The sequence below is a fragment of the Vombatus ursinus genome, unplaced genomic scaffold (genome assembly GCF_900497805.2).
Source record: "Vombatus ursinus unplaced genomic scaffold, bare-nosed wombat genome assembly UNPS02013005.1, whole genome shotgun sequence".
NCBI classification, from domain to species: Eukaryota; Metazoa; Chordata; class Mammalia; order Diprotodontia; family Vombatidae; genus Vombatus; species Vombatus ursinus.
Window position 1 is genome coordinate 3,214 of NW_020952783.1, and position 14,569 is coordinate 17,782.

The 14,569-nt window shown below is 39.6% G+C and overlaps 1 protein-coding gene across 3 annotated transcripts; it reads right to left on the reverse strand.

Annotated features, from left to right (window-relative positions):
* Positions 1 to 6,747: 6,747 nt before the first annotated feature.
* LOC114040362 (dual specificity protein phosphatase 22-like) lies at positions 6,748 to 11,498 on the reverse strand. 3 transcript variants are annotated; one of them, XM_027858452.1, is made up of 3 exons: positions 11,297 to 11,497; positions 9,429 to 9,501; positions 6,748 to 7,376 (listed from the first exon to the last, which is right to left on the reverse strand). In XM_027858452.1, the coding sequence occupies exons 1-3, from the start codon at positions 11,420 to 11,422 to the stop codon at positions 7,321 to 7,323; spliced, it is 255 nt and encodes an 84-aa protein (XP_027714253.1). In that variant the 5' UTR covers positions 11,423 to 11,497; the 3' UTR covers positions 6,748 to 7,320. The 3 variants fall into 3 exon arrangements, 2 of the variants coding, with proteins under 2 accessions (XP_027714253.1, XP_027714252.1); XM_027858451.1 differs by lacking the exon at positions 6,748 to 7,376 and adding an exon at positions 7,649 to 7,837 and having other exon boundaries at positions 11,297 to 11,498; XR_003568774.1 differs by lacking the exons at positions 9,429 to 9,501; positions 11,297 to 11,497 and adding an exon at positions 7,696 to 9,301.
* Between the last annotated feature and the right edge of the window lie 3,071 nt (positions 11,499 to 14,569).

Here is a 14,569-nt window from a genome sequence, read left to right on the forward strand (position 1 = left end):
CAGCTAGGTAGAGCAGTGGATAGAGCACAGGGGCTGGAGTCAGAAAGAACTAACGTCATATCTGGCCTCAGACACTTATTAGCTGTGTAACCCTGGGCAAATCACTTAACCCAGTTTGCCTCAATTTCATAATCTGTAAAATGAGCTGGAGAAGGAAATGGCAAACCACCCCAGTATCTCTGCCAAGAAAACACCAAATGGGGTCACAAACAATCAAACATGACTGAAACAACTGAACAAAATAGAAAAGCTTAAAAAGTGCCCCCCCCCCAAATTAATCTAGGATCCTACCCTCAAAATGTGCCTTTTCTACTTAATAGGTTTTTTAGCAAATAGCTGGGCACCACACAAAGACTGAGAATTGTCCAATAATCTCAGACACCTGCTAAAACAAATGCTAGAGATGTGCCTATAATAATTAAACTAGAAACTTCAGAAAAAGCAGGTAGTTTTGCAAGTGCATACCATTAAATCTTCATGATCTGAAACTTGCATGACGAGTTAGAACTATAACCCCGAACTCGCAGCTGTTTGTCTGCCAATCAGTGAATTCTTGTCCCTTGGAGACAGTCACGGAACAGGCAGCTGCAAAAGTGCCTTGTCTGTTTATATAAGTTGGTTATTCCTGTGCAGTGGAACAGATGCCTAATTCTGGCCCTGGGTAAAATACAGTTGAAATAATTCTATCCCTGTGTTGTAGTCCCATCTTATAACCTCTCCTGAAGGGCCTAGAAAAATATGGGGCCAAGAGTCAATAGTTCTGACCATTTAGACCTTTGTAACAAAATATTTCCAATACTTGAAGCTTCTCAAGCTCTCAGCTCACTTCTGATGAGCCATAAAACCACACTGCCCTCCTCTCCATATCTTCCTTACTTCTGAGGGTGGGCCACACTTAAAGGAGGCTATCATGTAAAAGAAGACAATCACACCTAAACCCCACCCAACTCTAAGACCCCTAGGAATCTGGTTTCTCCATTTCTCCCTTTCCCTGAACATTAAAAGGAAAGGGAAGAGGAACTTCCTTCTGAAGTCTTGGTGATTTCTTGTTAAGGATATAAATACAAGCATGTTGAAAGCTTATTCTCAATAAGATTATTAATAACTCTGCGTCAGGATGGGAGGAGTCATCCAATGTGGGATCACAGAGTTTTGATTCTCAATCTGTTCCCTATTTTTGTGGTCTAGATGTGGGTATATAAAGGGTAACCCTTTAAAAACAGATTCTTTAGTGCAGTGAGTACAAGTGGGCTTATGTGGATGTGGCTGTGGAAACACATGTAAAGCTTGTTGTAAATTAATCTAAACATTGTAAACATGACATGTTAAACGCCAAGGATGACTTTGAAGTTTAAAAAAAAAAAGTTACTGGGTACTATGACTTCATTCAAAAGTACAGAGTTGTACCATGTTAGTCCTAGGAGAAAGCTTAGGGACCATCAAGGCTAGTCCCCCTCTTTTACAGATGAAGAAACTGAGGCATGGCGGCAGCTAGGTGGTGCAGTCGATAGAACACTGGTCCTGGATTCAGAAGGACGAGTTCAAATTTGACCTCAGACACATAACACTAGCTGTGTGACCCTGGGCAAGTCACTTAACCCCATTGCCTAACTCCCCCCAAAAAAATCATAAAAAAAAAAGAAACTGAGGTATGAGGGCTAAAATGACTTGCCTGGGTGAAACAATGTTATTAGCAACTGATTCCAGTCTAAAATCAAAGTCTCTTAGTTGCTGGTCCATTGAACTTTCTACCAAACCACACTGACTGTCTTAAACACACACACACACACACACTTTCCCTGTGCATGTTATTGAGATCAGATCTTAATATAACATAATAAAATGGAATTTTAATTTTTAAATTTTGATGACAGTGGTTTTCTTTTTCTTTACTCTTTCATAATTCTCACCAAATAATGACTGAGAAGGATTAGCTCCCCCACCCCCTCTCTCCAGATCTTCATATTCTTCACGTTACTATGTGGAAATGCTACAGATGTTTTTAAAGACTGGACACTTAATAGCATGTAGAAAATTACCTCCAGTTCATAGAGGGAAAAAAAATTGACAGCAGGTCAGTTCATCTGAGTACTGCAATTTTGTATTAATAATTTGCAGACTTTTATCTATTGTGCACTCACGTGTAGGTTATAAAATTTTCAAGTGTAACTGATTAATCAGTACTTATTTAACCATTGTCTTGATTTTTTTAAATTAAAATGTATATTTCTATTCATATATATATTTTTTTAAATCAGAGGGAACTGGTAAAGCGAATGTTTTATTTTACTTAAGGTATTTTTCAGGTAAAGCTTCGTAATGATGTAAACTAGCTAGTTTAATAAGTATTGTCTCATTTGAAAAATCTTGTGTGTTGTAACTGATGTTATACAAAATGTTAAATAGTGAAAACTGTACGCCTAAGATCATGTACAATTAAAACTATTAACCAGAAAAAAAGAATTTTTAATAAATGGAATATTGAGCTAAAAATATTGAAAAAAAAGAAAGCCACTGGAGTCGAGTCTAAGTCCCTGCTCTGCCAGTAACTACTTGAGCCTCTGACCTTAGACAGGTTTCATATTGACACAATGTATTCATTTTCTCAATGGTAAAATTAGGGCACCTAACAAGGCAATCTCTTAAGTTCTTTTACAGGACTGACTTTATGTAATGCCTAACTGAAGAGTCCTGTGAAGTTTTGAGGGTAGGTAAATGCAGATGTCCCAAATGAGATCCTATTTATGGACTCAGAATTAGAGATCTGCAAGAAACCTCAGGAGCTTCCTTAGATCAATCCCCATTCAATTCAATGAACACTGTATCAAGTACTCACTATATATATACAAGGAACCCTTTCCTTATCTCTACCTCTTAGAATCCTTAGAAGGAAAGAGAAATAAGGAGAGAAAAAAATGAGACAGACAGACAGAAACAAAGACAGAGAGAGGGAGGGAGGAGGAAAGAAGAAAAAGGAGAGGACAGAAGGGTTTTATCTATAGATACATACCACAGTAAAAGTTAAATTTTTTTAAATGTTTAAAATGATACAGTCCCTGTACTCAAGGAGCTTATGCTCTAGTAGAGAAGAATGAGTTAAGGACAAAAATAACTCTAATTCAAGTTGTTCTCTGCACTCAATATTCTATCTCCTCCCTCCATGCCTTTGCATAGGGCCTTTTCTATTTCTGGAATACACCCCTTCCTTATCTTTACCTCTTAGAATCCTTAGAAGAAAGGAAAAAGAAATAAAGAGAAACAAAAAAGAGAAGAGAGAAGGGTTATATCTATCGATATTTACCACAGTAGAAGTTAAAATTTTTTTTAATGTTTAATTCATTTAAAATAACAATAAACCCATTACATGTCAACATATTTTTTTTAATGAAAAATGACTTTTCCAAATAAAAAATAGAGAAAAGTGACACTGTTTCATATATTTTTGCAAATATTTTAAATGTCTGGCTTAATAGAAGACAGCTGGAATCTCATATTTGCTTCTTTATTAGACCTGTTGCAATAAATTGTTTTGATTGAAGTCTATGTAGAAAATTGGGCTTCACACAGGTATATAGTTGGAAAAGGAAGGAGTATCTTAATAGGCAAATAACATATTATTATGAAAATAGTTTTGACTCCATAACCCCCCAGAAAGGGTCTTGGGGGACTCTCAGAGAGAACTCAGAGCATACTCTCAGAACCACTTGTTAGAGGGAACTCACAGGAGAAATTGCCTCTACTAAGGCTGGTCCATATCCTTCCTGCAACTTACCATCTCAGGGTAGCAGTTTTTTTTTTAATTATTTATTTTTAGTTTTCAACATTCACTTCCATAAGATTTTGAGTTCCAAATTGTCTCCCCATCTCTCCCCTTCCCCAACCCCAAGATGGCATGCAATGTGATATAGGCGCTACATATACTGCCACATTGAACCTATTTTCACATTAGTCATGTTGTAAAGAATTAGAACCAATGACAGAAACTATGAGAAAGAAGAAACACACACACAAAAAAAAAAGAAAGAGAGAGTGCAAATAATATGCTTTGATCTGCATTCAGACTCCATAGTTCTTTTTCTGGATGTAGACAGCATTTTCCATCACGAGTCCTTTAGAGTTGTCTTGGATTCTTGCATTGCTAAGAAAAGATAAGTCTATCAAAGTTAGTCATCGAACATTGTGGCTGTTACTGTATACAATGTTCTCCTAGTTCTGCTCATTTTACTCAGGATCAGTTCACATAAGTCTTTCCAGGTTTTTCTGAAGTCTGCCTACTCATCATTTCTTATAGCACAATAGCATTCCATTACATTCATATATCACAACTTGTTCAGCCATTCCCTAACTGATGGGCATCCCCTCCATTTCCAATTCTTGGTCACCACAAAAAGAGCTGCTATAAATACTTTTGTACATGTGGGTCCTTTTCCCAGTTGTATGATCTCTCTGGAATATAGATCTAGAAGTGGTATTGCTGGGTCAAAGGGTATACACAGTTTTATAGCCCTTTGGGCATAGTTCCATGTGTCATGGACTCATGGCAATCTGTTGAATTCTATGGACCCCTTTCTTAGTGTAATATTTTTAAATGCATAAAATACATAAGTTTAAAAAGAAACCAATTATAGCGAGACACAGTTATCAAAATTGTTCAAAAAAAACAAACAAATGTCATGGTCCCCCAAGTTAAGAACTGCTGTTAGAGTTATTAGGCCACACAAAGGTTACATCACTTGCCTAAGTCACACAGCCAATACATTCAGATTTGGGACTTGAACTTGGGTCTCTCTGGCTAACTTTCTATTCATCACACTATACTGCTTTTCTGAGAAAGGGGTTCATTTATGATGGTCTGTGAAGTAGACTCTTACATGTGAGGAATAAGGGGGGCCAGTCCCAAACACAGGTCTCCAGTTTCCACAGCCACGCTAATGTTTATGCTGTTCTTCTGGGTCTGTAACCTCAGAATCATTCACAGTGCTACAGTTCCGGGACAATAAGCCTGGGCCAGCTTTAGATTAACTTACAATAACTTAACTCCCCAGCAACATTCTTCCCAATAAACACTACTGAGTCCCTAGTGCCTCTTTCCTAATATTTCACATACAAGCAGAGAGAAAAGCTCAGCAGAGACCAAAGAATATGTACTGGAGTGAAACATGTGAAGGAAACAGGGCAAGTGATTGATCCCAATAGATGACACTTAATTTCAAGTTGGGACTAGCAGGGACAGAACCATGACTAAGCCAGGGACCACATTTTAATTAAATTAACAAGCAGCTGCCTACATGACAACATCCACATGCAGAAGACAAATAAACATGTTGGAAGTGATGACACCTTGATCTATCACCAAACTTATCAGGTGCTTTGATAATGCCACCTTTCCCCAAGCAAACATATCCATATATATTTTTTAAAGTTTGCCTATAAATTTGAACTTGAATTTGATGGCTTCCCCCTTCTCTCCACCCCCCACATAAAACCAGGTTCTGTCTGCCCCAAATGCTGTGGTGGCTGGGGAGATGCATAGGGTGGATACTACGCATGTGGATAGAATCACTATCGTTATCTATGCTGCTCCAAGCATACCTTTGGGGAACCTAAACCAGCAGCATTTCAAAATTTACTAGGGAGCTGTTTGGGGGTTTGTTTTTTGAGAAATGCACCTTGAGGAGCTGTTAGGTGCCATCCCTATCAGCATATTCCCAATCTCCTTCCATTTCACTGGATGAGCCGGTTTTCCCATGGATTACAGTCCCGTGAGTTCAGGGGAAAGTGAGAACAAGTTTCTATTCAGCAATCAAGCCTGCCACCTAGAGTCCACGGGCCCAAATCCATCAGTTCCTGGCCTCACCTGCCTTGGATATAGTGACCATGTAGACCCTCAGAGTGCCAGGAGAGGAAATCAGGCACTGAATGTCCTTGCAGCCCCAAGTGAAGGGAAAACATAGCTTTGGGGGGCACCTTTTGACATTTTAATAGCATCACATAGAATGGGAACGATCATGATGGCAAGCCAGAGTACATTCTGAGTTCCACAAGGAACTAGGGATATGAGGATGAAAAGTGACAATTTCTGCTGTAAAGGAGCTTATAATTTATTTTTCACCATTTGGGATTTTCTTGGCAAAGATACTGAACTGCTTTAACATTTCCTTGCCCAGCTCATTTTACAGGTGAGAAAACTGAGGCAAACAAGATTAAGTTACTTGCCCAGGGTCACACTGCTAGCGTCTGAGGCTTTGAACTCAGGAAGAGTCATGTTGCTGACTTCAGGCCCAACACTCTATCCACTGTCCCACCTAGCTGCACCAGTCAGGCTATAGAAGGCATTAAATGCCTAGTCAAGGTGTTTTTATTTTATTCTATGGGAAATGGAGAGCCGAGCCAACAACTGTTATAGAGCAGGGGAGTGGCATGGTCTAAACTGTGAACGAGGAGGATTATTTCAGCAACTACTGCTCACCTATACTAAATGACTCAACTCTGGGAGCCTAAGCTATCCCTTTGCATACTGAAGATTCTGATTCCTTCCATTCCTTCCATGGATTCCACTCCAAGTTGAAATTAATTCATACCCCACAGCTCAGACAGATTCCATACTAAGAGATATAATAGAAATAGGGACAACATAAAAACCAGCAATCCAAGATGTCACAACCAAACCAACTGGAATCCCATTCTGGAATGTCTGACCTGTAAAAATAGACATGACTCTCCTTCAATGAAGAAATAGTACAGAGGTAAAGTTAGGAAAGGTAGTCTTTATTAATAAAAACATGGAGCTTTGATTAAACACACATCATTGATGACATACATTATGGATAAAATACAAACAGGGTGAGAAGCTTTTCACAGTGCCCCTCTGAGGTGCCAAAGAGCTCACGGGATGAAAGCCCCCCAAGGTCACCAACTTCTCCATTCAAATCAGGTCTAAGAAACAATCAGCATTATACCAGAAGCTAGAATGGCGAAAACACATCTAATACTCTGAATTGTTGTCTCCTCCCTCACCTCCTAAATCATCCAAATTTAAATCCTGTGATTTTTTTAGTGTGCAAATAATTTTCTTTTGGCCAAATAGTAACCCCAGTTCCTAAAAGCATACATCATGTCACGATAGAGCATCCATTTCAATCAAAAAAGATAGAAGCCTCAGCAAGATCAATAGACACTTAAAACTGGAAATCTAAAAAATGGCCACAGGTTATTTATTTTCAGTTTTTTTGTTTTTGTTTTTTTGGCAGTACAATCCACACCACTGAGAGGAAGCTCAGAAATTACAGGTATGCAAAGTATGACTCCCAACAGACATCTTCAACTGTCCACTAGTCTTCTTAGTAATGTCAAATATTTCAGAACTCCGGCTGTTGCTGTGGAGAAAGAGTATTACTGGCAATCACTATTTAAAATGGCATTTTGGGTTACACGTGATATTTGGATATTCAAAAACATACACAAACATTTATGTACTTAGAAACTAACAACTCAATACTCTAACTTAAATAAAATTTCCTTTTTGGTTTGACAAAAATGCTCTTAAAAGGCAGGGCTTTTGTTTTTGTTGTTGTTGTTGTTTGGAGTGCAAAGTTATAACTGCATCAATAGTATCTCTCTCTTCCACTGCTTGTGGCAAATAGCTTCTATCTAGAAATGCAGTGTTCCATTCTTCCCTGTCCCCAAATGGCTCACCTTGAACACAGACCCTACAATGCACTGGATAACTTCTCTTCTCATTCAGGGGTTCTTTTGTGGTGGCATTCAGAAGAACAGCGTCGCAACATCTTTTTAGGGAGAGGACAGGCACATTTTTTCATTCTCGGAGCTCTGCATGCTTAAAAAATCTGAGTTGGCATAAGGGAGTGGAGACCCCCTGGAAGACAGCAGCACCCAGCAGATGATGCCTACTGCTGCTCCCAAGTGCACACAAGGCAGAGGTTATACATCTGCACCCATATACTGCTGTCTTCTGCTTTAATACTTAAGTTCAGACCTATCAGAACCATCATTATTCAAGCCAAAGTTAGAAACTTTCAAATGGCTTGAGTGGGCATTGAAGTCCTTTCATTTCTCTTCCCAAAAAGAATGAACGTGTCTACTCATGGGTTGGGTTCATCAGTTTAAAAACAAAAAAAAAACAAAGCCCAAACAAAAAAAACAACCACTTTCTATGAGGTAGCTGAGGTCAACTCCCAAGTCCACAGTACAAACAAAAGTGCTTAATCAATGCTCAGGCATTTATTAATGAACACTGTCCAGGTGCTTAATAAACTCTTTCTTTGGACACAACACACAGATCCCTACAGACACATAGGAATCCTGAGAGAAGCCTATTACAGAGTGAGGGTGAAAAATAAACCTACGCATGAAGGAACCTTTGAGGTGGTCCTGGTGACAAGGATGATGCCTTGTGGTCAACATCTAACAGTCAACATTCAGCAAAACTCAGCAGAGTGAGCAGCCTGACTCAAAAGTGCACTGACCTCGCACAAAGATGTGGAGACCACCTAGACCAGGCCAGGAGGACTGGAGGATAGCTCTAAAGTCCCCCAGAACAAACCCTGGCCTCCAGGGGCCCCTGGCTCAAGGGTAGCTGGAGACCAAACCTTCTCTAGGGACCACTTTCCACTGATGCTCTTCTCTCTCATTATTCCATTTCCTTCTGGCATTAACCCCCAAATCACCCCAAACCAGGCTCCCAGGGAAGAACACTGCTCCCTCCAGTCCCCCAATTTATATCCTTGAGTTCTTTTAAATGTCAGCTCACATATATACAATGCTATTTTCTTCCAGAGTGTTTTGTTAATGAATGGCTTAAATACTTCTGCATAGAGGCCCGGACCCACAAAAGGCTACTCATGATTCTAATACTGGTGGCATTATATATATATACACACATATATATGTATATATATACACACACACATATATAATAATCATTATCATATATACAAGGACACACATTTGTGTACACACAACAGGCACACATGTGTGTGTGCATACACACACCCCTCCCCTCCACGGTAGTGTACTGTAACTGAGCAGTATCCTTTTTGCAAAGCAAGCTAAGGCTGGGGCCACTTGGGGGAGAGTCTGAAATTGCAGGGCAAGGAGAGGATGCCCAGAGAATGAATATATGCAGTAAGGAGAAGCCCTCAATTCCTTCCCCACCACAACTACCAGACCTCCACCACCATCACCCCACCACCACATGGACTGCAAAGGGGTCCAGTACACCACAGTGCATACAGAAAATATGAAAAACAAGCAGGAAGAAGAAGAGGAAGAAGACTGCATCCCGTTGAGTTATGTCTCTGTGGTATAGTTATTGTAGGCTAGTGATGGCAGAGTCGAAAAGCTATTCCACCGCCTCCCGCTGGTATTGTGCTGGGGTGGTTCTGCACGTGCTTGCTCTTTGTAATTACCCAGAATGTTTTTGGCTTCTTCTGCATCCTTCAAAGGGTTTTCTCCATACTCGTCTTTCAGCCACTGCCGAAACTGGGGGGGTTCAGAAACAAAACCATCACACACACACACACACACACACACACACACACACACACACAGAGGACCCAACAGCCCAAATTGTTTAGATTTTCTCAAACAGCAACAGGAAGGCATGTGCAGTGCTCTCTACACACAGTAGTAAGGGTTTAATAGATGTTTGTTAAATAAAAACCACCACCCTGGTGCAGGCCATCATCATCTCAAGACTGGACTACCCCAAGGGCCTTCTGGTTGCTCTTCTGACATCTATTTCTCCCCACTCCACTGCCAAAGTGATCTTCCTAAAACACAGGTCTGACCATGTCGCCTCCCTCTTCAATAAACTCCAATGGCTCCCTATTACTTCCCGATCAAATATAAAATCCTCTGTTCGGCTTTTTAAAGCCCTTCATAACCTGCCCCCTTCCGGCCTTTCTAGTCTTTTTGGATACTTTACTCCTCTCAATGTACTTACTGGCCAGGTCACATTGGCTTCCTTGATGTTCCTCCATATCCCACCATGCCCTTTCCACCAATGCCTAAAATTCACTCCTCATCCTCACCACTGCCTCTTGGTAGTTCTCACCACTCAGTTCATATACCACCCCTGCGAAAAGCCTTTCCAAGACCCCCAGAGGCTAGTTCCTTCCTTCTGTGGTCACCTTTCTTTTAAACGTAAAAAGTGAAGGATAAACACCATCACCACCTTCCATTTACACCGTATATATTTTGTATGTACATCATCGTCTGAATGGTGTGTTCCCCACCAGAAGACGAGCTCCTTGAGAGACAGAGACCATCTTTTTTGCCTTCTTTTGCACCCTCAGAGTTCAGCACATGATAGCTGTTGACTGACTGAATGATGAATAGCCACACCATCTTCTGTTCCAACAACATGCTGACAGGCATCATCATCATCATCATCTTTGAAAGGTTTCAGAGGGAAGTCATTGAAAAAAGCAAAATAAAGCAGTAATGTCAATGACTTGAGTGTGAGAAAATGAGCATGTATAATGCCTGGGGATTGGAACAGGATGGAAAAAATTGAGAAACCTGGAGCAAATGGAGAAAGAAATGTTCTGCAAGTCGTCCTCCCTGTAAATTCAAAATAGAGTGGAAATGCTGATGGCTCAATGCCAAAAACTGTTTGGGCTCCAAGTTCTCTAGTATAAGCTTGCAAGAAAAGGGCTTTTCTATGTCTAGAACTGTCAATATGCTTGTGGGGTCTCACTGAATACCATTTCATAAACTGATTTTCCATTTCTAGTGGGTCCAAGAATATCCTCTATACCATGTGACAAATAAGGCTGTTCCTGTAAACTCTCTGTTCCCGTAACCCTCTCTGTTCCTAGGCTCACCTCATACGTAGCCCCACTCCCCACCCTCCATGCAAGGCTTCTTTACTCCACAGGCCCACTGTAGCAGAAATGTTACTAAAAGAAGTCTTAACCTATCATGCTGGAATGTGAGTCAGAGCACTCAGGGCCCATAAGCCAAATACCCTCTGTGTATTGAGAAGGAGCAAAGGACAGGCAGGAAAGGGACACCACATGCTAGTTCAGTCACTGCTACTGTCTGTGAGCCTTTGGGCAAGTCATTTCCCCAAGTCTGAGCCTCGGTTTCCTCATCTGTAAAATGAAAGGGTGGGGTTAAGAGATGATCTCTATGGCCAAAGGGGCCTATAGAATTATATGATTAATCATACAAAGGGTGCTCTAGAATTATATGATTCCAGAGCTTTAAGAGCAGAAGGCCCTGTAACAGAGGCTTCAGTCGACACACACACAGAGAAAACTCCCATGGTTACCTGGTGAACTTCATTCTTTTCAAACTCCTGGAGCTGCTTCTGGAAGCCCAAGTTGGGATTGGCACAAGACCTTCCTGCCCGAACCATGTGTAATGCATCTTCCCAGCCAAAATCAGTAATCGTCATAATGTAAGCAACTACCAAGGTCACACTTCTGGAAACACCAGCCAGGCTGAAGAGCAAAGAGACAAGTGAGTCTGTGTGGGGTTCCAACTGCAATATTTTTTTTTTTTTGATGAAGGGAATTTTTTTTTTAATTTTAACTTTTTTCAACTAATAAGCATTTATTTTGTCTTCCTCTTATCTCCCCCCTTGGGAAAAAAAAAAGTAAAAATGAAACCTTTGTGACAAATATGCACAATTAAGCAAAATAATTCCTATGTTGGCCACGTCCAAAAATATGTCTCCTGTGTTCTGAGTCGCTCAGGAGGTTGGTAGAACACTTCCTTAGTGGTTCCCCAGAATTGTGGTTGGTCATGGCATTAATCAGACTTCATCAGTCTTTCAAAATTTTTTGTCTTTACAAAGTTGACAGCAGAACTGTATTGTAGAAATTGGAGTCTTGATTTTGCTCACTTCACTTTGCATCAGTTCATACAAATCTTCTCAGGTTTTCTCTGAAATCATCCCTTTTATCATTTCTTAAGAGAATAATGGTATTCCATTACATTCATATACCATAGTTTCTTAAGGCATTCATTCCCCAATAAATGGGCACTCCTTTAGCTAGTTTCCAGTTCTTTGCTACTACAAAGATAGCTGCTATTTTTGTACATATGCATCTTTTTCCTCTTTCTTAGGTCACCCTGAGGTAAAGATCTTGTAGTGGTATATCGCCTGGTCAAAGAATATGGTATAGTTTAGTAACTCTGAGAGAACCAGTTCCAAATCACTTTGGAATGGACCAATTGGCTGGACTGACTCTACCAACAGTTCATCAGTGTGCCTGTTTTTCCACGCCCCTCCAAACATCTGTCATTTCTTCATTTTTTTTTTTTTTTGGTCTAGTCTGATAGATATCCGTAGAACCTCAGAGTTGCTTTAATTTGCATTTCTCTAATTATTAGTGATTTGAAGCATTTTTTCACATACTTGTTGATAGCTTAGACTTCCCTTGAAATTTGGCAGTAATCTTTTACCCCAAATGCAATTTAATACCAACAATCCAGTAACACAACAAATCAAAGGGGAGGGAGCAACATGAGTCCTGCTCTCCAAGATTTAAAGTAAGCAGATAAGCTTCATTTTGCCCCACAAACACATTACTGAACTGATATACACACAGAATTCTATTGTCCAAGGGATTTGAATTAGAATCAGAGATGCTTCTCCATTTTTTATTGATATTTAATAAGCAACATTTTAGCTTAATTTGTTCAATCTCTTCTGTTTCTTTGGCTTCTGTTATTAAGCAGTTCGTGAACCATAAAGCATTTAAATGCAGGAGGAAAGAATGAAATGTAAAGTAAAGCAGAAGTGAATTTGCCAGTTGAAGAATTTTTGATGCCAAAAACAACATCCTTAATCACTTCTGAAAACGTTCCTTTTATTTCTATGTATCTGGTTTCTGAAGGCATTTATTGATAGAGCTATTGTTCGTTACAAATTAAATGTAGCCAGCTTAGTCTATAAAAATGCTCTGAAGAACCAGTGTTTTCACTAGTACAGGTTATTCCTTTCACTGCTAGAAACTGAAGCCCTTCCATGACTGGCATTTCATCCTGTCTTTTTTTTTTTAATTTTCCCAAATATTCTTCACAGAGGATTTACTCAAAATGGACCTTCCAGGCTGGCCGTTTTGTTTTCTCTCCTTCTTACTCTGGACAGCTGACCTCTACTGGTCAGACACTTGCCTGCTGCTCATGCTCAAATCATGATGTCCACAAACATGTGGTAGCTCACACACACACCACGCGATTCTTTGGTTTTCTTTTGGTTTATATGTCTTTTTAATTTCAGGATACTCACCTCTGTGGTATCACCAGAAGAATATAGGTACACAAGGTGGTCTTTTGGGGCAGGAAGTAATTTGGCATCGTACAAAGATCTATACCATTTCTGAAATGCAATATAACTCGATCTCCTGTAATCTGACTCCAAATCCAATTCATTATCCATCTCCAACACTTATTTAATAATAAACATTGATGGATTCATTCAATAAATGCCCATCTAGTTTTATAATATGGGCAAAATGTATCTTTCAGTGTGGATAGTTAAACTGATACATGTTACTATTTCACTAAGGATGCTTTGAAGCATTTCAGTACTTGATTATTAATCATATTAATTATGCTATCAATGTCATCTATAATGAGGAACACTTAGAAAACTTCACCATCCATAAGGAATCCTTCTTTTTCTTGGCCAATCCTTCTTATGCTAAGACATGTTCCATGATGTTGGCAAACATCTTTGGTGAACCTGCATTGCCTTGCTTTAACACCTCATTTGCTGTCTATACTCAGTGCATCTCTGAATAAAACCACCTTGGCCTTTGCCTCCACTGGGTAACTTTGCTTTAATAGTGCTTTATCAGTAAAGACCTTTTCAGGGTGCATTTTGCTCTATGGATCCAAATGCTTTTATGTAGTCAATAAATAGGCAGGAGCCCATAGCTGCCACACCTCTTAGTGAGAGGCTTTAAAAAACCAAACATTTAATTACTTCCTCCTACCTGTAGGGCAGTTTAAAACATATATAAAACAAGTATAGCAACAAGTTTATACCAAGCAGTTCAGCTTAGGTTTAGCACCAGGAGATAATGTTATCTCAAGTACGAAGTAGGATTGTGAGGGTGTGAGATTGGAAAGCTGGACTAAATTCTAAGTCCCAAAACTCAAGTATTCAGAGGGCAGTCTGCCTGAAGTATTATGAATGCCCATGCCAACAGGTGTAATCATATTCAAATACAGGTTAAAAACACACTGTAAAAGGCAAGAGTATATAACTTTTTGATTACCTGCCATTTTTCAGTAATTCTTTTGAAATTTCCATTTGCCCACGTAATCAAAAGGTAGCTGAAGTCTGATTTTTAAATTAAATATTAAATCACATCATATTAAATCTCCTTAAATGAATGAATGAATGAATGAATGAATGAATGAATGAATGAATGAATAAATAAATAAATAAATGTGGCTTCCAGAGCCTACTCCGAAGCAACAAAGCTTTCTGGCTTCCTGCCTTAATCTTTCTTCTTCCGGCAGGGTGGAGCTACACTCACCATCCTCGGCCAAGAAGGAACTTAGAAAGAGCTGTTCATTCATTAAT